Source organism: Lates calcarifer, linkage group LG23, assembly GCF_001640805.2.
Source record: "Lates calcarifer isolate ASB-BC8 linkage group LG23, TLL_Latcal_v3, whole genome shotgun sequence".
Classification (NCBI taxonomy): Eukaryota; Metazoa; Chordata; class Actinopteri; family Centropomidae; genus Lates; species Lates calcarifer.
The window spans coordinates 3,904,110-3,929,025 of record NC_066855.1 but is presented as its reverse complement, the minus strand read 5'-3'; the positions used below and the strand labels follow the sequence as shown (position 1 = coordinate 3,929,025).

Below are 24,916 nucleotides of genomic sequence, written 5' to 3'. Positions count from 1 at the left end.
GACGACCATTTTTGATATACTATACTATGACTTTTTTCATTTTTTCCATACTATACTATGACTTTTTGGTCATTTTTGATGCCATACTATACTATGACTTTTTTTGTCATGTTTTTTGATGCCATACTATACTATGACATTTTTTGCATGTTTTTTGACGCCATACTATACTATGACTATATTTTTGGGTGATTTTTGATGCCATACTATACTATGACTTTTTTGGGTGTTTTTTGATGCCATACTATGACTATTTTGACCATTTTGATGCCATACTATACTATGACTTTTTTTGTGCATTTTTGACTGCCATACTATACTATGACTTTTTTGGGTGATTTTTGATGCCATACTATACTATGACATTTTTGTTTTTGAGCTACTATCTATGACTTTTTTGATTTTTTTGATGCCATACTATACTATGACATTTTTTCATGTTTTTTGATGCCATACTATACTATGACATTTTTTGAGTGTTTTTTGATGCCATACTATACTATGACATTTTTTGACATGTTTTTTGATGCCATACTATACTATGACTTTTTTGTGACCATTTTTGATGCCATACTATACTATGACTTTTTTTTGACCATTTTTGACTGCCATACTATACTATGACTTTTTTTCATGTTTTTTGACGCCATACTATACTATGACATTTTTTCATGTTTTTTGACTGCCATACTATACTATGACTTTTTTGGGTGATTTTTGATGCCATACTATACTATGACTTTTTTGGGTGTTTTTTGATGCCATACTATACTATGACATTTTTTCATGTTTTTTGATGCCATACTATACTATGACATTTTTCATGTTTTTTGATGCCATACTATACTATGACTTTTTTGACATTACTATACTATGACTTTTTTTATGTTTTTTGACCCATACTATACTATGACATTTTTTCATGTTTTTTGACGCCATACTATACTATGACTTTTTGGGTGATTTTTGATGCATACTATACTATGACTTTTTTTTTTTTGATGCCATACTATACTATGATTTTTTTGACCATTTTTTGATGCCATACTTACTATGACTTTTTTGGGTGTTTTTTTGATGCCATACTATACTATGACTTTTTTGGGTGTTTTTTGATGGCCATACTATACTATGACATTTTTTCATGTTTTTTGATGCCATACTATACTATGACTTTTTTGGGTGTTTTTTGATGCCATACTATACTATGACTTTTTTTTGGGTGATTTTTGACTACTATACTATGACTTTTTTTGGTGTTTTTGATGCCATACTATACTATGACTTTTTTGGGTGTTTTTTGATGCCATACTATACTATGACTTTTTTTGGGTGTTTTTGATGGCATACTATACTATGACTTTTTTGGGTGTTTTTGATGCCATACTATACTATGACTTTTTTGGGTGATTTTTGACGGCATACTATACTATGACTTTTTTGGGTGATTTTTGACGGCCATACTATACTATGACTTTTTTGGGTGATTTTTGATGCCATACTATACTATGACATTTTTTGACCCGTTTTTGATGCCATACTATACTATGACATTTTTTGACCATTTTTGATGCCATACTATACTATGACTTTTTTGGGTGTTTTTTGATGGCATACTATACTATGACTTATTTGACCATTTTTGATGCCATACTATACTATGACATTTTTTCATGTTTTTTGACGCCATACTATACTATGACATTTTTTGACCATTTTTGACAACATTCTATACTATGACATTTTTTGATGGATTTTGACGCCTTACTATACTATAACATTTTTTGACCATTTTGACGCCTTCCTATACTATGACATTTTTTGATGGATTTTGACGCCTTCGTATACTGAAATTTTTTGACCATTTTTGACAACGTTCTATACTATAACATTTTTTGACAAATTTTGACAACATTCTATACTATGACATTTTTTGATGGGTTTTGAAGCCTTACTATAGTATGACATTTTTTAATTACTGTTTATGACACCATACTATAACATGTTTTGATTTTCTTGCCACTGTTGCATAATGCTGTTCACGCTGGTAAATGTTGGCTCTCCTGTTGTTAAATAATATAAGTGTACGGCCTAGACACCTTTTCTTGACAGTTTTTGATGTCTTGTTACTTTGATTTATTTCATACTATTTCTGATATTGCTTATTACTCTTGATATTATTTCTATAAATACAGACTAATTATACATTACTTTTATATAGTAGATTACTTTCATTATAATACTTACTGACTATTGAATATAAACAGTTTAATGTCAGTACTCTGTGTTGGACAGTTGATGTAAAGTTGCTTGTGAATTACCTGAAGGCCACTGTCCTGGTCTCAAAGAATTTCCTCATTGCACGACAGCTCTCTGTGATCGTGGACTGCGTCTCTGTGATCGCGGACAATGTCTCTGAGATTATGGACAAAGTCTCTGTGATCACAGGACAATGTCTTTGTGATTGTGGACGATGTCTCTGAGATCATAGACTGGTGTCTCTGATGAATCATCGACAATGTCTCCATGATCGCAGGCAGTGCCGTCAAATCGGTGACCCCCGTCTCCTGCCGATTCTATCGCAAGGTCTCTACGAAGCATGGGACAATGTCTCTGATCAAGGACAACGTCTCTCTCATCTTTGACAAGGTCTCTGCGATCACGGACAATGTCTCTGATCGTGGACGATGTCTCCCTCATCCTCAACAATGTCTCTCCGATCGTGGACCATGTCTCTGCGATCGTGGACGATGTCATGGACAAAGTGGTGACACCTGGAGGAAATCGAAGAGAAACATACAAAGGAAAATGATCAATACACTACTACCTATTCCTCAGCAACAGTTTAACCATGAAAACACAGATAAATATTCAACATTACAGCTGACCCCGAACATTTAACAGTTTTTGGACTATTTTTGACGCCTTATTATATTATGATATTTTTTGACCATTTTTGACGCCTTACTATACTATTGATTTTTTTTTTTTTTACTGTTTTTGACTACATACTATACTATGATATTTTTTGATTTTCTTGCCATTACTTTTACTTTTTACTCTACTTTAATAGATTATTTTCATATAGCAGATTACTTACTGTTTGTGAATTACCTGGAGGCCTCTGTCCTGGTCTCAAAGAACTTCTTCATTGTACGATAGCTCTCTGTGATCGTGGACTGCGTCTCTGTGATCGCGGACAATGTCTCTGAGATTATGGACAAAGTCTCTGTGATCACAGACAATGTCTTTGTGATTGTGGACGATGTCTCTGAGATCATAGACGGTGTCTCTGTGAACATCAACAATGTCTCCATGATCGCGGGCAGTGCCGTCAAATCGGTGACCCCCGTCTCCGCCGATTCTATCGCAAGGTCTCTACGAAGCATGGGACAATGTCTCTGATCAAGGACACTGTCTCTCTCATCTTTGACAAGGTCTCTGCGATCATGGACAATGTCTCTGATCGTGGACGATGTCTCCCTCATCCTCAACAATGTCTCTCCGATCATGGACCATGTCTCTGCGATCGTGGACGATGTCGTGGACAAAGTGGTGACACCTGGAGGGAATCAAAGAGAAACATACAAAGGAAAATGATCAATACACTACTACCTATTCCTCAGCAACAGTTTAACCATGAAAACACAGATAAATATTCAACATTACAGCTGACCCCGAACATTTAACATTTTCTGACCATTTTTGACCCCTTACTATACTATGACAGTTTTTGAAGCCTTACGAACTATGACATTTTTGACATTTTGACACTATACTATGACATTTTTGATGCCTTACTATAGTATGACCTTTTTTAATTATGGTTTATGACACCATACTATACAACATTTGATTTTCTTGCCACTGTTGCCTAATACTACTCATGCTGGTAAATGTTGGCTCCCTTGTTGCTAAATAATATAAGTATACGACCTAGACACCTTTTTTTGACAGTTTTTTGATGTCTTGTTGCTGTGATTTATTTCATACTATTTCTGATATTGCTAATTACTTTTATATTATTTCTATTAATACAGACTAATTATACATTATTTTTATATAGCAGATTACTTCTATTATAACACTTACTGACCACTGAATATAAACAGTTTAATGTCAGTGCTCTGTGTTGGACAGTTGATGTAAAGTTGCTTGTGAATTACCTGAAGGCCACTGTCCTGGTCTCAAAGAATTTCCTCATTGCATGATAGCTCTCTGTGATCGTGGACTGCGTCTCTGTGATCGCGGACAATGTCTCTGAGATTATGGACAAAGTCTCTGTGATCACGGACAATGTCTTTGTGATTGTGGACGATGTCTCTGAGATCATAGACGGTGTCTCTGTGAACATCGACAATGTCTCCATGATCGCGGGCAGTGCCATCAAATCGGTGACCCCCGTCTCCGCCGATTCTATCGCAAGGTCTCTACGAAGCATGGGACAATGTCTCTGATCATGGACAACGTCTCTCTCATCTTTGACAAGGTCTCTGCGATCATGGACAATGTCTCTGATCGTGGACGATGTCTCCCTCATCCTCAACAATGTCTCTCCGATCATGGACCATGTCTCTGCGATCGTGGACGATGTCGTGGACAAAGTGGTGACACCTGGAGGAAATCAAAGAGAAACATACAAAGGAAAATGATCAATACACTACTACCTATTCCTCAGCAACAGTTTAATCATGAAAACACTGATAAATATTCAACATTACAGCTGAACCCGAACTATTTAACATTTTTTGACCATTTGTGATGCCTTACTATACTATGATTTTTTTTTTTTTTACTGTTTTGACTACATACTATACTATGATATTTTTTGATTTTCTTGCCATTACTTTTACTTTTTACTTTACTTTAATAGATTATTTTCATATAGCAGATTACTTACTGTTTGTGAATTACCTGGAGGCCTCTGTCCTGGTCTCAAAGAACTTCTTCATTGTACGATCGCTCTCTGTGATCGTGGACTGCGTCTCTGTGATCGCGGACAATGTCTCTGAGATTATGGACAAAGTCTCTGTGATCACGGACAATGTCTTTGTGATTGTGGACGATGTCTCTGAGATCATAGACGGTGTCTCTGTGATCATCGACAATGTCTCCATGATCGCGGGCAGTGCCGTCAAATCGGTGACCCCCGTCTCCGCCGATTCTATCGCAAGGTCTCTACGAAGCATGGGACAATGTCTCTGATCAAGGACAACTGTCTCTCTCATCTTTGACAAGGTCTCTGCGATCATGGACAATGTCTCTGATCGTGGACGATGTCTCCCTCATCCTCAACAATGTCTCTCCGATCATGGACCATGTCTCTGCGATCGTGGACGATGTCATGGACAAAGTGGTGACACCTGGAGGGAATCAAAGAGAAACATACAAAGGAAAATGATCAATACACTACTACCTATTCCTCAGCAACAGTTTAACCATGGAAATACAGATTCAACATTACAGCTGAACCAGAATATTTAACAAACATTAGAGGGCTGTTTCAGAAAATGAACAGTTGGCTGTCATCATCTCCTGAAGAACCAACAACAATGAATATTTGGGAAAAAAGTTAAATGATTATTAATTGTGTGTCTATCAACTAATCAGTGAAGCAATCATGTATGTTATTGTGAACTGCACAGCAATAACAAACAGTTAAGTGTTAGTCAGTTAAGTGCATTTTTGTTTTCATTTAATGAATAACAACGAAATATTTTGTCTTAACAACAGCTTATGTGAAAACTTTTAAGTAAATAAGTATAGAACTGGTCATTATAAACTGCGGGAGATGTGTAGCTGAAACCATCCCTGAGCTCTGTATCATGTTTGAAGAAAAATTTGGTCAGTTTGCACAGTATTGAGTAGTACTTTGATTATTGTCTGCACTTAAAAATAAGACTAAGATAATATATAGATAAATGACTAAGAAAATGTTGTTTTTATTTTTGTTATTTATACTGTTTTTGTTTTTTATGTTTTATTAGAGGAGAGGAGTTCAGTTAAAGACATTTCAACATGCACCTGCATTATTTTACATTTTGTGACTTTGAGTCAAATAAAAGAATCTTTCCAGTTATATCACTGAAGTTTTCTTTAAAAGTATTAAAATCTTGTCTTGTCTCATGAACTCAATATCATGTATCATCCCATCTCTGAGCTGAGTATATTCATAGTCACACCCCTAATATATATATATTAATCATCATAGCTGAACCAGAATGTTCTCCCAACATTAAAGGTGTTTCAGAAAACGAGCTGCTTACTGTCACATATGACAAGAAAAAGCATCACATCCAACAACAAACTAATTAAAATGTTTGAGGCTCAAACTTTTGGAGAGGCACAGAGTTAAAATTTAGTTTTCACGCTTGAATATAACATATAACTGAGCTCAATCAAGTACTAAGACGCCACACAAACAAAAAGAAGTATGCCACATAAAATAGATGTGAAATAGCCAAGGAAAGACACAGAATGATCTCAACTACATGATAATCAGACAGACTAGTAAACAGTTAGCTTGCCTCCGTAAGGTGCCCACAACTCATGTCAAGGACGCTACAGTCACAGAAACACAAAGATAATTTAACCCACGCAAATAAAAACGACGACAAAAAGGAAAATGCATTAAAAGATAAGACTTATGCTAACGCTAACATCCAGGTGTAACGCAGCCAGAAACGGACGCAGTGTAATACGAAATGATCCCAAATAGACACAAGACGATGAGTTAAAACGACCAAGATGGAACACAAAGTTACAAAGAGATACAAAATGTCGGTAAAGTGACCGTAAACAAATACAACTGGGATTTAAACAGACTATCAAGAGCTCGTAGAGTTTTCACCCGTTCATGTGGGGGAGTCCTCAGCCTCAGGTCAGCAATGCTAGCTAGTTAGCTCCTTAGCCTTACCTTCGTGCCGCAGGTTTGTTCAGAGTCCAGCCTCACTTGTGTTCCACCAAAAAGCAGCTCCAAAGGTTGATTTAGTATCCAAGCATCTTCGGTAATTAAGTTTTCTCACAGTACTGACAAACCGCGGCGCCATTTTAAACGACTTTAAACGTTGGTGTCGCTGCCTCTCTGCGCTCCTCCAAACGAGTCATGACCGATGACGACAGACGACGCAGCCAGTGACAGCACACGCAAGCCAACGGGGAAGGAAGGGTACCGATAAGGTCTGGGTCATGGATGTATTATAAAAACTGGATACGGTGCCGTCGCTCAGCCTTCAACGGATAATCCCCTGTGGCCCCAAAAGCATTTTCCCCTTTATATTAAAAAAAAAAAAAAAAAAAACATGACTAAATAACAACCTATCACCCAAAACCTCAGCTAATGTGCTTCATCCAGACTGTGTGGGCAGATTTGACTGACTGGCAACATAAACAAACAACCACACAACTGTCACAATTGTTTATATATGTAATGTTATTTAACTTTACACTGTACTGGTGCTGGATTAGTACCCATAAGTTGCTGTTTACATAGACCACAGTTTTCCTGTAACGTCAGCCACTGTCCATTGTCCTGCATATGCCCTGCCTGACAACATTTGCATGTTTTACAGTTTTACGGACACTAATTTGTTTGTGCACACTGTTTGTTATTTCAAAGAAGCCAGCAACCATTTCCACAGATATCACTGTACAAGAGTCAGTGTCAGAAGACAACACCAGCCAGATCATTCGAATGAGTCTTTAGCCACAATGCCTTAAATTTGGTTATTTTTTTTTGGATTGTTTTGAGAGAAGACAGATTTTTATGATGTTTAAACTTGTTCAAAAAGGACTTAAACCTGGATTTAGATTCTTGTTTTGATCTCCTGGTTTTACATCACTTCAGTTTGAGGATTAATCTGTTTAAACTGATTCAAAAACACCTTAATTCTCTGAACCAGGATGGAGAATCCAGACCAGGACGTGGTACTTCAGTTGTTTACAAGGAGACAAACCGCAACCTCGTACACATGCGACAGTTCAGAGCCACAACAGGAGCAGCACAATGAGTCTGAACCTGAGCCTGAATTCAACCAGGAGGCACCACAGCAGAAGAAAGACACCACACCGCTCGCGCTCATGAAGTTCCGTATACAACAGCTTCAAAACAGGCGTTTCCTCCTGCTGAGGATGCAGCACTTCAAAAAGAAGGCAGAGAATGATAGTGGTGAGACCACAGATGAAAGTGATTCAGCTCCTTAATTTGATGTTTAAAAAATAATACGTCAGTCCAGTCAAACAGGCCTGTGACCTGTGACCTGTTGTCACAGGTTGAATGTATATCAGTAATGAGTTCAAATTTTTAAGGTGATAAGAAAAATAGTTTTGTGTGGCACGAATTATTTTTCTTCTTCTCTATCCTGATTAACCATTGGTGACTGACAGCTGATCACTGCAACATTACATGAACAAAGTTAGCTTGGTTGTTCAAAAAAAGCATTTTTTTTCCCCTTTAACAACATTTGACTGATAAAAACAAGGCTAGCTAATATAGCCAGGGGCTAGCTAGTATTTACTTCCATCTTAAATACTGCCTTTTTACTTATCTTACAATCATTAAAATGAAATGAATGTTGGAGAAAGTAAATCCTTAGCTTTATATTTCTTTTTTACACCATCTTTTAAATTAAGCAATATTACTTATTGATGTATTTTGTCATATTACTGACCTCCACTGTGCTAATTAAAAACAGCTGATGGGTGCAGTGGCTTTGTAACTTTGTAAATGTCCTCTTCCTGTCTCCAGTGACCTGTGAGGACAGCGATGACATGTGTGAGCTGGAGGCCATCCAGAAGGAGCTGGAGGAGCTGCTGGTGAAAAAGGAGGAGCTGGAGAACAAGGGGATGAGCTCCAACCTCAGGGCCAACAGAGGTACATTTCCACTAAAGGCATTTTCATCATTCTTTTTACTTAAGAGTTTAAAATTCTCTCTGCATTATTGGCAAATATGCTTGAATGCTACAAGTGTCACTCAGTGGATCCTGTGAAAAACTGATTTTAACATAGGGGTATTGTTTAATGCATTTATACTGCAACACTGAAGAACATGTTTGACTTGTTTATGTTTTAAATCAGGTCAAGAGGATGCACATCCTGCTTTTTATAAATCTGAGACACCCCTTGGGGGGATCTACACGCTGCCACCTCCTCAGCAGACACAGGAGGACGTCACACCAGAGCAGAGCTGTAAAAACTACACCTGCAGCAGAGACACCAACAAACCTGATCACTCCAGGTGGGTTACTCCAACTCACGTATAACATATAAATGTATCCTACCCTATTTTAGGCCAGTAACGATGTCCTCTGTCTCTCTTATGGGCAAGTGGGCAGTCTGGGTCCGATGCCAGTCACCACTCGGTGTCCACACTGTCATGAGGTCATCGTCACACAAACCTACAAAAAAGTGGGCGAGTCAATGTTCCTGCTCTGTTGCTTGTGCTCCATGATGGGGTACGCCTTCAGAATTTTTTACCTTGGCTAGACTGTTCTGTTAAAACCAGTCTTACAGGACTAGTTCACCATTTTGCATTTCTGCTTTACGTGTAGCTACAAGCAGGAAATTCTTAGCTTAGCTTAGCTTAGCATAAAGATTGGAAACAGAGGGAGACGCTCAAGCCAAATGTGATATAATGTTATAGAGGTATTAGTATGTAATTTTGTCATCCTTGCATAGAGCCAGGCTTGTTGTTTCTACAAGCTTCCAGTGTTTATGCTAAGCTAAGCTAAGCCAAGCTAAGCTAACCCTCTCTAGTTTCATATTTCACTCACAGATATGAGAAGATATGAGCTCATTGACACTGCTGTTGTAAAGATTAACATTTGACCTTGAACATCGTGTGACACATTTTTGTTCTCTTCCTGACAGGTGTGTCGCAGGCTGCTGTTTGTTCCCCTTCTTCATAGAGCGATTGAAAAGCGTCTACCACGACTGCCCCCACTGTAAGGCACACATACACACCTACCAGCCATTCTGACATGGAGGTTTCTATATTTTTTTTGTAAATTCCTCAGCACTACATTAAGGAAACTCTACAAGCATATGAACATTTTGCCTTTTTTTTTTTTTGACTCGGCAAACTGATGTTGGAAATGTGCCTGGAGTCGACTAAAACGCTGGTACAAGCTGCACAAAGGCTCAGAGACCTTTAGTCAAACATTGTGTTATGGTTCTGTGATGGTGTCAGATTGTCTAGAGGAATATCTGCATAACATGGAATTAATTAAAGCTCCCAGTGACGCAGATGCAAATACAGCCATACAGCACTCAATTTATGAGCGCAGAGCCAGTCAGTGTGTCAAAGACTGGTCACTCGCTTAAAGCCGCCACACAGACGGATCCCTACAACTGAAAAAGGATCAGTGACTTTTTGCAGTTGATGCAAAGAAGCAGCTTTGTGGTTTGTCAACAATGTGATGGCCTCCGTGACCAGTTTCCTTGGTGTTAGGAAAATATATTCGTGAAGATCCATTATCTTAGGGGAAAATGGAAATGTTTTTGCTGAACATATGCAAACAGTCTAACAAAGATCTGTTTTCATACACTGACTAATGCAACACAATTCAAATGTAGTGGTTTTCTTCATTCTTCTGTTTCTGTTCTGGCACCAGTTCTTACAAACGCAACAAAACTATTGTTTATATGTTCTTAATAATATATAATAATATATAAATCTGTATTTTTTTCCTTAAATGTGAATTATTCTGTAATTAACATCTACAGTGGTGTTCACAGTACACCAAATTTTATTGACACATAAAGGCATACAGTACTTATATACATCTTTTTGAGTATTTACAAAATAGAGAGCCCATGGATGTTACACATGTATAAAAATATGCATTACATCTATATAAATATATACACAATGTGCAAAACATATGGCATTACAAACAAGAGGCATGGCATGGGTGGTGGAGATAAAGAGGAGACTCAGCTACAATGGAGAATGTAAATCAACTGATGAGGGTGGAGAACCTCAGTGCCTCTTTCTCTAATGTTCCCAGAAATACATCTACCATAATGAAACGTCTTGTGCAGAGCTTCTGTTCTCAAGTTCAGCTTCTCCACCCGAAAAAAAAAAGCACAACGTTCACGTGATGATACAGGTGAATGAGGACGAGCAGGAGAGCTGGAGTCAATATGTGGAAGCCTGACTGACGGTGCTTCTACAAACCTCTAATGTAAGAGGGTTATTCAAACAACAAACCCTCGCTTAACCACTCAGATATGAAGTGCTTTTGAAATAATGTATTACTCTTTATGCAGTAAAGGCTCTTACATTAATAAAATCAAGGCAGGATTTGACATACAGTACAGTATATCAAGGGAGAGCAGCCATTATTGCTTTTCGCTGTCCCTGTCTGGCCAGTCAGAGACCTGGATGGCCAATGGTTAAAGTGATGTTACATCATTGAGTGTAAAACATGTAGATTTACTGCACCCAAGAGGTTTGTGTATGTCTGATATGCAAAACAATATGTAAAACAGAACCAAAAAAACTCTGCAAACCAAAAATATACACATGAAATATCTGTTTACATATTTTTACATGAGCATGAAAACAAGATTAAATGTTTTTTTCCTTATATTTTTCACTCTAAAAAAATTAACAAAACATGATAATATGTTCCTCTGCCTTTTTGGCAACAAAATATCAAATATCAAATTGATAACCTTAAAGCTGACAGACTGAAGAAAAAAAAAAACAAACACAATAAACTCCTCATCTCCTCTAGGATACACATAAGTCAACTACTGGCATCTACTGTTGATCCTATGTAGGATTTAACACTCGCAGCAATGTGAGGAAAAACAGAAATATAACTAGACCTGTGAGCAGGTGCAGCGGGGACATACAACAAAGCCCAGGAGCAGGTCTGTGCAGTATTTGGCGCCAACTCGTTCAGGAGGTCGAACGTACTGGATTTGGGCACATCCAAGTGTCTTGACCTGATCTGATGATAAACATGTTCAACGCAGCATCACGCTTCATTGACAAGACAGTGTTGATGTAAAGGGCTCTCAGTCGTTTTGCTCAGGGCCTCCACATTATTGCTGATGTTAACAGCAAATCTGTATTATACAAGCAGAAATTACATTTCTTTAAAATGCAGAAAGAGGAGAAAAAAACCAGCTCAGTTTACTTTTTCTTCTGCTAAAAATGACCCTGAACTAACCGCCTCTGAAAATGTGCTGGCATGCCACAACTGGAGAGTGAACGCCCTCTAGTGCCCATGGACGTAATAACACAAGAAAGTGGTTAAAATGTAAATGTCATTTCACTGAGCAAATGATTTAAAAAAGCAATCTTATTACAAAGTGCCATACAGTATTACTGTATCAATCCCAACATTATATTCAGACTGAGCTATTCAGTCAGTAACTCAATATTTCAGTTTGAAAAGAAACAGTGAGTGGGATATGATGCAATCCATTAAAAATAAACATGAGAATTTATGATGACTTTAAAAGGAGCTAAGCCCTCTTCGGCTGTGTTATGCACCTCAAAGGTGTGTGTGCGTTTTTGACTGCATTACACCGACTGAACACCAAAAACAGTACAACAGTCATCAGAAGCCTTTTGAAGAGTAAAGTTAGGAATATCGCGACTGGAGAGAAAACGCTTTGATTTCATAGACGACGGCTGTTAAAAGCGCTCGAAACAGCCCGAGATTAAAACGTGAATACAATCATGCACACAGAGACGAACCGAGAAGAACATGCAGGAGACGGGAGGACGAGTCCACACACAGGTAAATCAACATGCTTGCTTGCCCCACGTGGTCAGGAAATGAACTTTGTCTACAGGCCACAGCAGCTGATGCATCACACATTTAGACTGTTTCACCAGCCAGATGTTACTTTAGAATATTGATTCCTCTAAATGATGGTTGGTCTCTTGATAAACAGGCTGGTAAAGCAGACTAACTCATCAGCTACAGGCAGTTTTAACTGGCATGTTTGTTGGTTAGTGTTGCAGTAATTTCCCACCCCGACACACACACACACACACACACACACACATACACATACACGCAGAGACAAAGTGCAGGGATACTGTAGGACAGCTAGATATAAAGCTCATCTTCTCCAAAGACATCTTTCTTGATATAGAGCACACAGCTCACACCTCTTATGAATGTGTGTCTTGCTATTATAAACTGTTATTTGTTCCCTTTCTACTGTTTAATGTCAGTTTACTATCAGAGAAAAAAAAGCTGCCAACTTTGTAAGTAAAGTCCTATTTTTTTGATCTTTTCAAAAGTACATTCAAAATAAGAGACTTGGACAACAACTGCAGGAGCGATTGGCCACGTGATCGGCACGCTGATCACACTCGCATCCATCACTTCGTGTTAACGATCGCCTTGGATATGCAAAGTTCACATTTCCTTGTTTTGAGGTGAATGAGGCTCGTCTTTAGATCTCTCCGCCTCTTTTAGTGCATAGCTCTCACATAGATGGAGGAGCTTCCTCCTCTCATCGTCTCACTGGAGTCCAGTCTTTAGAGTCTTTGTTGTTTAGAGTCATTGGTTCATCAGCTTGACCGGGGTGGGGGCGGGAGGGTCGCAATGGGTCAGAAGAAAACAGTCACATCTGATGCAACATATCAGATCAGTCGTCAAACATCTACAGTATGTGGTAGACTGGACCAGTGTGAATGGAGGCCTGACCTCCTCTCAGCTGGGTAGTTTTAAAACTTGGCTCGGTGACTGACTGAGCACGTCTGGCTTTGAATCATAAAGGGAACAGGTGGGTTTGATATTCCAGCTCCTCAGACAGAAACTTCTCAGACTGGATCAGTCTCAGTTCTCCCAGGGTGAAGTCAGGAGCAGAGGCTGCACTCTCCCAGGACAAGACTGAGACAGATCTCTAGGGAGAATCCTATCTGCTCTCTCTGTGTTGTCATCACAACTACATCTGTCAATTAGAGAGACTCTGTTATAAAAACTGTAACTACCAGCTTTTATAACCTGGTATGGCACAGTATGCGTCAGTGGAGCAAAGGCCCTCACATCCGAGCACCTCCAGAGATTTTCCTTTTACACATTTAGTTACTGTGCTTACACGGTAAAATAGACGCAGCATTCACTGATCGCCAACCAGACAAACTTCCAATAGAAACAACTGGGCCGGTCTCAGCCATCAGTTCTATACTCAGGCCCTCTCACTGAGAGAAAGTCGAGTTGTGTTAGTGTGGTTTTAACAGTATTTACACACAGTCTGTGCTAACAGTCTTCATTTGGCTCTGTCTCCTCTATCATAAAAATCATGACATCAGACTCTGGAAAAAGTCTACTCTGTTTAAAATCCCTTTATCACAATCACCTTAGTGATGACATTTTCATGCCCTCTTTTAAAGCTGTGCAAACTCCTGCTTGTAGTTCAGCTCGATCAGTACACTGCCTATACAGCGTCTCTTACTGTAGTATAGTGGGAATATTACAGATGGTATAGATGAATGGTTAGAGAGTGATATGGCACAGAAATGCCATCTTTCCTCCTCCTTTTTTTCCTTATTTAAAATGTTTAACCTCAACCTCTTTTGCGGCTGTGAATCCCTTTCTTTTTCTCTTCATCCCTCCATCTTTCACTCCCCCTGGCTCAGCTGCTCAGCTGACTCTCCTCCGTCTTCCTCATCCAGTCCTCCGTCAGTCCCAGTGCAGCTGCAGGTCGTGTGTATCCAGGAAGTCTGTCGGGATCCCCAGCGGCGTGAGCACCCCGGCGGGACCCGGGGGCATGGTGAGGTCCAGCCACTCCATGTTGTCCAGTGCTGGATCGGACAGGCCCATGTTAAGCGAGGAAGGGGGTGAGGAGGAGTCGCAGAAGGACAGGTCTGAGGTGTCCATGGGTGAGTAGGGCTGCTGTTCCATCAGCTGGGCCTGCAGCTCCTCCATCAGGCCCTGCGTGCGCGGGTCTGAGACCGGCGACGTTTCTGCCAGCGTCCCCTCCAGGAAGGCCTCCAGCTGATTGTCTGTGGCCAGAGAGGAGAGGCTGTGCAGGCTGGGGTCCACAGCCGGGCTCAGGGTGGGCGGAGGGGCCAAATGGATCTGTGGAGGCGGTCGGGAGAGGGCGGTACTGACAGGCAGGGTGGTGATACTGGCTGTGACTGGGAGGGTCTTATTGAGAGACACTGGAGGGTCCTGCTGGATAAATGGTGTGATTTCTGGAACAGGGAATCAAAACAGCGATTAGAATTACTGTTCAAAAAGTTTGTGGGAAAATAAAAATCTATTGGTGGACGAAGCTGGTTGGTTCATCCATTTATCTCAGCACTTCTATTTAACTGCTCAGACCCCTCTGCTTAGTCAGTAACTAGTTTTCACACACCACCATCATAATACGCTGCATATCTCCACATTTTTCATCTACAGTATGTGGTAGACTGGACCAATGTGAATGGAGGCCTGACCGACTGCACTGAAAACTCCCTGCACTTGTTTATATAAAGAATACTGGTCTGTTGTGAAAATAGTTACAGCAGTTTTCTCAGTGTTTTCCCTGAGATTTGAACTTCATACTAAACAGATTGCTCTGTAGTGTCAGTTACCTCCACTCTCTATGAGGATGTCGAATAAATCATCCATTTGCTGGCTGGTTGCCGTGGGAACCTGAGAAGACAGTCAATGAGGTTAACAGACTTGAGGCTGATGCACAACAAGCAAAACAATTCCTCAAGGCAGAAACACTGAAAATAGACTCATACTGCATGTTATGTTTTTGTTTTTATGAGTTCTGAAGGACAGAGCTGCTGAAATCTGTACATCTGACCTGTGAAACATTGTTGACGTGCATGTTGCGGCTCTGTTTGACAGCCTCCTCGTAGCGGGGAGGCTCTCTTGTCTTGGGAGGCTGAGTGATAAGAGAGGTGGGCTGGAGGATAAAGGCAGGCTGGGGAGAAGACGACTAGGAGAGCGACAGGGAGATGGAGAAAACGGAGGCAGAATTAAGGACCTGACCTGTGTAAAGCAGCTATTTATAGTTGAGAAAATTGTTAAAATAAAAGACAATCATCTCAAAAAGTATCCAGTAAGTAGCACAGACTGGTCCAAACAAAACCCCCTCCTATCCAGCAATGACTCAGCTCTGATACCTTATTAAGCGGACCGTTGGAGATGTGGTGGTTGGGTGAAGCCCGAGGAGAAACCCTGTTCTCTGGGGAGCTTCTGAGGAAACACTGGGGATTCATCTCAGGTCTCGCCTGGTTCTCCAAACCAGTAGTATTATTGCACAATGTCAGAGTCTGTCAACACAAGCGAGAGTCAGATGTCAGTCCATCATGTGTTTAATCTAATCATAACAACACAGCAAAAACAGGATAGAGATGACTGAAAATCCCCTTCAAAACCACAGAAAAATGAAACAAAGCACAGTCATACCTGTCACTAATGTGCTAATCATAGACAAAAATAGCTGCTCTGTTGAAGGAGGAAGTGAAAGTACAGCAAACAGGACATGTTTTGCGAGCACACAACTAAAAATAAATATAATCCTTAGTTGCAGTTCTACTCACAGCGGCTCCAGCAGAACTTTTCCAGCTACCATCATTACAGGACACGTTACAAGAGTTTGGGATAGTTTCATGCTCACATAGAACAGTGACAGATAAATTATTGACTTTACAGATGCACAACCACACGTTAGGAGAAGTCGCTGGAGCAAAACTACTCAACGAAATGCAACTGGTTATGTGGCGTGACTGACCTGCAGCATTGGGTTGTGGTTGGCTAACTGCTGGCTGGGTGCCGTCTCCATCTTAGTGCTCTGCAGCTGAGGAACTGAGGCCTGAACCAGACCTGGGTTTGAGACTGTGGCCTGGAGGACAGGCTGAGGTGTGGGGTTAAAAAACAGAGAGTATAAGAACACAACTTTGTGGGAAAACTCTGAGTCTACATTTCTTGTTCTCCATAACTGAATTTGTTAACAGTTGTCACCTAAAGCAGATAAACATGCTTGATATACATACAATATGTCACTGACTCTGATCTTACCTGCAGGCTGACAGTGGTGTTTGGCAGCTGGATTGCAGTAGCGTTGCTAGGTAGTGAGACGGGGAGGAGGATCTGAGTTCCAGCCTGGCCAGTTGTGGTCAGCAGAGTCTGAGGCTGACCCAGGACTTGGGAGACTCCACCTGAGTGGCTGATGAAGAACTGTTGCAGGTTGGTGGCTGCCGGTTGGGGCTGGGTCTGAAGTTTGGGACTTCTCTGCGACTGGGGGAGGAGCTGAGGGCTGGGGGTTACTTGGGGCTGGGCTTGGGGCTGGATCTGGGTAATGAGCTGGGTTTGGGTCTGGAGCTGGATCGGCTTGCCAGCAGAAACAGTCACATCCTCCAACTTCACCACAGTTGGTAGGGGGCTTGTGAGAGCCTGGGAGAGGACAGAGTTTGGGATGGTGGCAGTAGCGGACGAACAGTTTGACAGGACTGTGCCCTCCATTTTGACTACATTTGAATTCAGCAGGGTAGGAGCAGGATTCATGAGTTTAGGAGACAAAGAGGCAGAGTCGGCAGCAGTGCCGCCTCTCTTCTCCACCTCCAGCTGCATCTTCAGCTCCTCCACCAACTTCTGCTCCTGCTCCAGCTTCCTCATCAACTCCTCTATCTGCCGCTCCTTCTCATGGAGCCTCCTGTCCTTCTCCTCTGGGACTTGAAAAGACGGGACAGATGAGGACTGTGGACCTGCAGAGACAGAGCTCACCATCTGTACTTCAGAGGGAGCCTCAGACATGCCTACATCGTGCTGGAAAGCAGAGGGATCAGCAGGACTAGGTGAGACCGGCGGCGTTGAGCTCATGTTCTCTGGAGCCACCTGCTGGACTGGGAGGACTATGGCAGGGGCGGCGGTGGTGGTGGTGGCAGTGGTGACATCCATTGGGATGGAGGTGGTGGTGGCAGGAGCAGAGGTGCTGGGATTATCCTGGAAAGGCTTCAGTCTCTCTATGAGATCAGTCTTTGTTCCTGACACAGGAAGGCCACGCAGCTTTAGCTCCAGTTTTAGCTCCGCCACCTACGAGGACATAAATACGACCATGTCAGCAAGTGTGTAAGAAAGTATAAAAATAACGACATAACCCACAAGTACTTGTTTATAGTCTTTATGCCTAAGCTACACTAATCGCCTTCTGGCTGTAGCCTTGTATTTACTTTACAGACATGAGACTAGTATTAATTCTCTCCTCCAACTCTCATAATAATAATCCTATTTCCCACGTTGTTGGTGTGACAAATTTGGCATTATTATTGATTTTTAAAATATTTTCAATCCAGTGCAACAAAGTGACATAATTAACAAATGGTAAAAATACAGAGTAAACCCTCACTGATGACAGGACCTATGTAGAGTTGTTAGATTTCTAAGAAAACATTCTCATACTTGACTGTGTAATATCAAGATACAGTCTGGTTTAAACAGCTGAGCAAGCTTGTAAAGCCAAAAGGGTCGACCCCTCTTTAGTCTGTGATTGTTCCTATAATTTTTAAACTTCTGGGGCATGCTGTTCCAAGCTACGAGGGTGAAGGGTTTGCTGGTACAAATGGGTTTCCAAATACCTTCATCTCCTCCAGGTTGGCAGGCAGGACTCCTGGCTTGCGGTTAGACAGCGAGTTGTTTGGCCGGGCCTGAGCTGGAAGCGGAGGGGGAGGCGGAGGGGCGGTGGGCAGAGACACCACGATGGAGGTTGGCAGGCTGCTGGCAGCGCTGCCCTGACCCTCTGCCACAGGTCTGCGGAGAGAAGTCGACACGAAAAAGGTGAGGTCATTGTCGCTGGAGGAAATCATTTCTAACACAATTACATGAATAAGAAACAGAAAGAGAGGAAGGGGAGGTGGGGGAGAGAGGGAAGGTGGACAAAGGAGTATTATTGTAGAGATAATTGGAAAGAGAAGAGAGTGAAAGAGAGGAAACAGAGAGAGGAAATCTGCTCTCAATATGAGAGGACCATCCATCCTGTGCCCTGCGCCTCACTAACAAAGCCAGTCAACCAAAACACAGAACACGAGCGCGGTTCAAAGAGAGCTCGCCCGTGCCATCACTGAGAGGACGTTTATGAAAACAGCAGCTGGTGAAACAACATCCTGTTAGTTATTAATATGATTAGACGCAGAGTTGTTATTGGAAACTAGCTAATGGCCCTCTGGGTTGTTGAAAACAACAATATTTGGCTTGCTTTCAGGCATTTTCAGACAGAGAGTTCTGGAGTCAAGCCAAACCAGATAAGTGGGGAAAAAGTTAATTGTTAAACACAATACAACAGCGGTTAAAGATAAACTCTGTGTATGAGAAACACGATACATTTTTAAAAATCTACTTGGACGATAGGAGTTGTAGTTGTATGGTTTATGTACATACTTGAGGGGTGCTGGTAATATAGTCTGGTAGTTGTAGTGCTGCTGTTGCTGGCTGAGGATCTGCAGCTGGAGGAACAGCTGTTGCTGCTGCAGCAGTCGGGCATAAGAAGAGTCCATGGGTGCTTCACTGGCCTCCTGCTTCTGGTCTGGGGGAACATACTGGTGGTATTTGAGCTTCTTCACCCTGGGCTTCGGCTCTTTGCCTTTCTTACTGCGACTCTTCTCTGACGGCGTCTTCTGCTGGCTTTGCTGTCGTGGGAGGAAACGTTTTGAACGTTCGGTTCGTAACAACAGCACTGAGACACAAAGCGAGAGGTGATGTTACGTTCAGAAGTGAGAGAAAGTGTTTTACTTACTTTCACCAGGGTTGGGCCTGGTTTGGAGGGAGCAGGAGTGGCTGCTGGGCGGCTGACAGGAAGCTCATTGGTCGGGATGACTTTAACAAAGTCAGTTGTTGCTTGTGTAGCAACTGGGAGAGGCTGAATAAGAAAAACAAAGAGACTTATAACTGCAGAACAAACACGCACTGTAAAGTCCAATATGTTTTAAGTTAGAAGAACATTCTGGGGTTATTGGGTTGGCATACACAAACACCAGGACTCGCTCTCGATCTAACCTGCAGCATGGTGCTGGAGAGCGGTGGTGGTGCTGGAGCTGGAGAGGGCGTCTCTGGTGCTTTGCTCTCCCCTGGTGAGGGGACGGAGCTCTGGGACTCCTGGCTGGCCGGCTGCTCTGGGGACAGCGCATCACAGCTGTCTTCGTCTAACACCTTGGGATAATTCACCTGGCCCACTGAGAGACAAACCAAGACAAACAAAGTGGTATAAGTCCTGTATGTCTGCTCACTGTATTTCTATCTCCATAATTCAGTGTGTTTATACTGCTGCTTTTGTCTCTCACCGATGATGGCCTGTTTAAGGCTGGAATCCACCGGCAGGATGTTCTTCTCCACCAGCTCCATGGGGCCGGGTCTCTGGGCGATCTTCTCGTTGAGGTTGTCGGCCAGCCGCGCCCTCTTCAGCTTCATCTGAGTGGCCTGCAGTGAGGGCTCTGCTCCAGTCTCTGGGGGAATGAGGAAAACAAAATGTCACATATGAAGTATACCCACTTTCTTTCAGCATAAATCTACTCTAAAATTTGGCAGCCAAGGTCCGGCTTGCATGGTCCACCACTGCTAAACATATATATAGTAGGAGGAAAATGTGAGGACAGTCTTTCTATTCCTGTGCTTTAAAGATCCACAATAAACAATGGATACAATGCTAAGTGTACATACTGTGAACTACAGAATAACCAGTACCTTGCAGGATGTGCATCCTGACCAGCTCTGCTCTCTCAGGACGACTGCGGATCTTGTGCTTCAGAAAATTCTCAGTCTTAAATAAAGGGTAAGGAGAGAAAAGTCAGTAAGCTTGCTTAATTTTCATGACATATTATTTTTTATGTAGCACTGAGCAGCTCAACAGTCCAGGAGTGCATTTCCTGTATTTCTCAAGTTCAGATTTAGCACTCTATTTCCAAACTGCGTGCCTTACCCTGGCTCTCTCCAAGCTGCGGATCTGGCCATGGAAAGCTGCTGGGCTCTTGAGAGCTGCAATACGTAACAGAATTTGTGGACAAATAATGTGAACCAGATTAAAGAAAATAGAGATCATCTCAGTTATCAGTGTGAATCAGCATCCCAGTTTGTTATCGTATCCCTGCCTGCTTCACATTAGCTTCTCCGTGAGTGATGGGCGACCAGCAGTCCTGATACTCACGTGGCATGATGCCCTGGTCCACCAGCTGCTCCCGGGTTCGCCTCTGCTGAAGCCTCAACTGCAGGACTGAAAGCAAAAAAGGGCAAAAAATGTTAGAAAAGACAAAAACAGAATGATTGTAATGTTAAGCAGAAAAACAAGAGGGAAGGCAGGAAGAAGAGGCAACAAACAAAAATAAAAAAGGAAATAAAATGAGATCAAACTGAGGAGGTAACCACACACTCAACATCTCCCCACCCCCGTGTATAACTCATATCCTGCCCTCTGGTCATTATGTCGACACTGATAATAATGGCATTATCATATAATGTAAGAAGCATTCTGCACTCAAGACTCTGGTCGTTGTTATCCTACCAGTTGACCACATTTTTATAAACACTGGTTACACACATAAGTGCTTGACAGTGTGGTGAAACTACTCTATTAAAAGCCTGCAGGAAACTCAAGTTTAACTTCACTCCCGAGAGCTACCTACAACATCATCAGTCCTCTGTAGATGTTTAAAGTCGGGTGGTGTTTTCATTCCATTTCCACTCTCTAACTTTAACATTACCAGGGTATGACATTTCCCAGTCTGTTATTATGTGCTCACAACCCTGCTGCTTTAACGTTTGGACCACTGCTACGCAACAACAAAACAACGGCACCAGGCAACCAGGAGAGGCGAAGACATCCATCACCAAAATACCGGATATGATTTCATTATCATTTATTTCATCTGTTAAAATACTGATACTGATGTGATTATCAAGCTGGTTCCTCCAATGACTAATGTTTTATAAATCTCTAGAACGACTGGTTATAAAAATACTAAAAGATCATTACTTAAGATGACATTTAAACTGACTCAGTTTCTATTGTTTATTTATAGTTGAAATGCATTATGATGTATTATGTCAGTGTGTTGTGATTAATAGAAAGAATGTGTATGGTTGTATTGTCATGTAAAATGTATGGACCCCAGGAGGGGGAATGCACTGCAAAACTTAATCCTAATAAACAAACAAACAATAACAAACAAAGAAGAGGAGCGCTCACCTGCTCTTGCTCTGAACCTAGCGCAGCAGTCGCCGAGTGTCTCTACCTCCACACAAGCCATAGTCTTATACTCCTGGCCCACACAGTAGTCCAAAATACAACCGAGCGATTAAGCCATTTGACTCCGGTGTGACAGCTGTTTGTATTAAAGCCCAGAATATGTCGCTTACAGACACTGAAACATGATCGTTCACAGCACTGCAACACTTCTTCGGATAACAGAGAGGAAACACTGGGCCCATCCTTTATTCCTCTATTCCTCCCTGACTTTTATTTTTTTCATTAGTACAGGACCACAACCGCCTCCTCCCTCTCTACTCTTACTTCCCTTTCTCACTAAGCCAGTATGAGATGGGTTATTTTCTGGCTGCAGGCGATCCACAGCCAGATGTGGAACACAGAGGGCTACACTGGTTCCCTACTGAGGAACAGTCAACTATCTGACTCAGCGCTGACTAAAAGACAAAGGACAACAATGAGTGCATCTTCAAGCTAAAAGGACGATTATGTGGCAGCAACAAGTATGTTAGAGCTTTAACAAGACTTTATAAGCGAGATTACAACAAAGGGAAGAGTCACACTGAGTAGAACGTGTAACTTGCGTGTATGAAATACTGGCCATGAGTACAGACACTTCTCCATTCACAGGAAGGGCTGCGTCAAAGCTTACAGTGACATACAATATCTTGCTTTGACAGGAAACAGCTGGCCTTAACAACTTCAGTGCCCATTCATTATCATCAAAGATATGTGAAGAAGGTAAACAGAAACTCAAACAACTCATATTTTCTGGAAAAACATCTTGTGTGACGTCACAAAACTATCATACATGAAAATATGGTAACCTTTTTTTGAACGTTGCCTGGAAAAACTGCAACTTCAATTCCAACTAGAGCTGTGGTGAAACACAAACAGAAAATGTACCCTGGCCCCTGTTTATACCGGACACTGACACAGAAAGTTTGCTAGTTAGAGGAAAGAGGGGAGCAGTTTCGGCCCCAACTACACTGAGTAAATAGTTGGAGAAAGGCATGCAGTGGGGATATATTTGTTCAAGGTGATTCATATAGACTTCCAGTCTGTGGCATTGTCGTCAGTTCCTCCAGGAAACACTGTTCAGCCTGAGAAACACATGTTGACCTGTGACCTCAGCAGGCTGAGGAGGCTGGTGAGTGATGTGACTAAGCTGTTTAGAGCCACAGAGACACGCACACATGAGCCGCTACTCACGTCCATGGAGGAACCACAGGCTCAAATATAAATGTGTGTGTTTCACCTGCAGTCAATAAATGACGAGGGGAGGTAGATTCAATAACCTGATCCACATGGTTTTATATAAAATGGCCTACCAGAACCAGAGTTTACATTATGCATTTACAGCATTACAAAAATATTTCAACATCTTCTATCTATTTGCTTTCTTGCAGAGAGCTAGAGGGGAAGGCTGACACCACTCGCATGTGTCTGTCCATTCAAAAGGAAACTGGTGGCAGCCATTTTTGTTGCCTTCTTTTTCAACACCATAACAAAAATAAGGAAGGGTGTGCAGGCACACTTTTTGGTCTAAATTTTTGATTCTGGTCTTTGTTTTTAACATCTAACTAAAGGCTGAATTCCAAAAATAATTCATATATATCCCAGTACTTTACTCAACATTGATTACAGGCAACAGTCTTCATGTAAAATCCTCTCACAATCCTGCCCCACTCAATTCTTTACGTATATGTCCTACCTATGGAAATATACATAGTAATCAACAGTGACTAATTTAATAGTCTAAAATAACATTTGAATTTTCTTTAAATAATGTTTGATTAATAAAAAGTTTGACTTTATTCATCGAACTAAAAAGATAAAGTCTCTCATTCCCCGTCAGTACAAACTCTTAGTAGTCTTGACATCCGACTCTGCTGACAGAGCATCACCCCCCCCAGACTTTCTGAGCTGCAGCCTCCTGCCCCACACGACTAAAGTGGTCTTAAGACGCTCAGACCTGTCACGATGGTAGACAGATTAACACCTGAGTGTTAAAACCAATATGAGAGAAGGGACTGTGCGGTTGGCAAAGTGCTGGGGATGGCTTAGAGGTTGGAAAGTATGAGGTGTGTGTGTTCTCACTGGAGGGGAAATGACAAAAGCCGAGATGATGAGTGGGTGCTACTACTGTTGACATTCCACAGAAATTTTCCACCGTCAAGACGTTTTACTGCGCTCTCCTGCAGACAGCAGCACAGCCACGGTGCACGAAAGCTACAAAATCCTACATTTATCCACAACTTGTTTAATCCAGTCTGGAACAGCTCAGGCTCTGAACACCTGCGTTGTTGACTGTATCTGACAAATTAGATTTTACCAAGCACGGAGATCAGCATCACAATGACTGGACTGAACTGATCTCCCTACGCCATCTAAGCCATGATTAGGAACTGGCAGAGGCAAGAGCGAATCTAACCCGCTCCTAAAGTCTGGTAATGGTGTACCCATCCATCAGGGTCTGAGTCAGTCCCATGAGGATGCCAAAACAGCACCAGCATCATGAGAGTGATGAGAAGCATTCAGGCTGGAGCTGAGGACTCACATTTATGGTTTGTTTTGAACGGATTAGTTGATTCAGGGAGTTTGTGCCTGTGTATGTGCAGTGATTTATGTATAAAGGGTATTTACAGCTAAACTGGGCTGCCATGCATGTCACCATGTTAAAGGAGCTGCAACAAAGGCAAAGATCAAAAATTTAAAATGTCATTGAATGTATTTGTCTTTGCATACGTT

General features: G+C 41.6%; 2 protein-coding genes across 5 annotated transcripts in view; one reads left to right on the top strand and one right to left on the bottom strand.

Moving 5' to 3' along the window:
- Positions 1 to 5,261: 5,261 nt before the first annotated feature.
- Positions 5,262 to 24,916, bottom strand: part of mrtfba (myocardin related transcription factor Ba) — a 29,685-nt gene continuing 10,030 nt past the window's right edge. For 2 of the 4 annotated variants that reach the window (XM_018685496.2, XM_051066404.1), the window contains exons 4-17: positions 21,110 to 21,175; positions 20,885 to 20,940; positions 20,650 to 20,725; positions 20,250 to 20,411; positions 19,966 to 20,141; positions 19,706 to 19,828; positions 19,351 to 19,598; positions 18,552 to 18,723; positions 16,996 to 18,009; positions 16,709 to 16,831; positions 16,098 to 16,247; positions 15,776 to 15,910; positions 15,555 to 15,615; positions 10,729 to 15,170 (exon numbers count right to left, since the gene is read on the bottom strand). In XM_018685496.2, coding sequence (XP_018541012.1) covers positions 14,656 to 15,170; positions 15,555 to 15,615; positions 15,776 to 15,910; positions 16,098 to 16,247; positions 16,709 to 16,831; positions 16,996 to 18,009; positions 18,552 to 18,723; positions 19,351 to 19,598; positions 19,706 to 19,828; positions 19,966 to 20,141; positions 20,250 to 20,411; positions 20,650 to 20,725; positions 20,885 to 20,940; positions 21,110 to 21,175 — 3,077 coding nt within the window. In that variant the 3' untranslated portion in view covers positions 10,729 to 14,655. Of the gene's footprint in view, positions 5,364 to 10,728; positions 15,171 to 15,554; positions 15,616 to 15,775; positions 15,911 to 16,097; positions 16,248 to 16,708; positions 16,832 to 16,995; positions 18,010 to 18,551; positions 18,724 to 19,350; positions 19,599 to 19,705; positions 19,829 to 19,965; positions 20,142 to 20,249; positions 20,412 to 20,649; positions 20,726 to 20,884; positions 20,941 to 21,109; positions 21,176 to 22,147; positions 22,902 to 24,916 lie in introns of those variants that run through there. The other 2 variants (XR_007809225.1, XM_018685497.2) reach the window with 2 other exon arrangements.
- On the top strand, positions 7,466 to 11,541 carry LOC108889139 (uncharacterized). Its single transcript, XM_051066406.1, has 5 exons — positions 7,466 to 8,167; positions 8,747 to 8,872; positions 9,077 to 9,236; positions 9,327 to 9,453; positions 9,869 to 11,541. Exons 1-4 carry the CDS (start codon positions 7,903 to 7,905, stop codon positions 9,376 to 9,378), a joined length of 603 nt encoding a protein of 200 aa, XP_050922363.1. The 5' UTR covers positions 7,466 to 7,902; the 3' UTR covers positions 9,379 to 9,453; positions 9,869 to 11,541.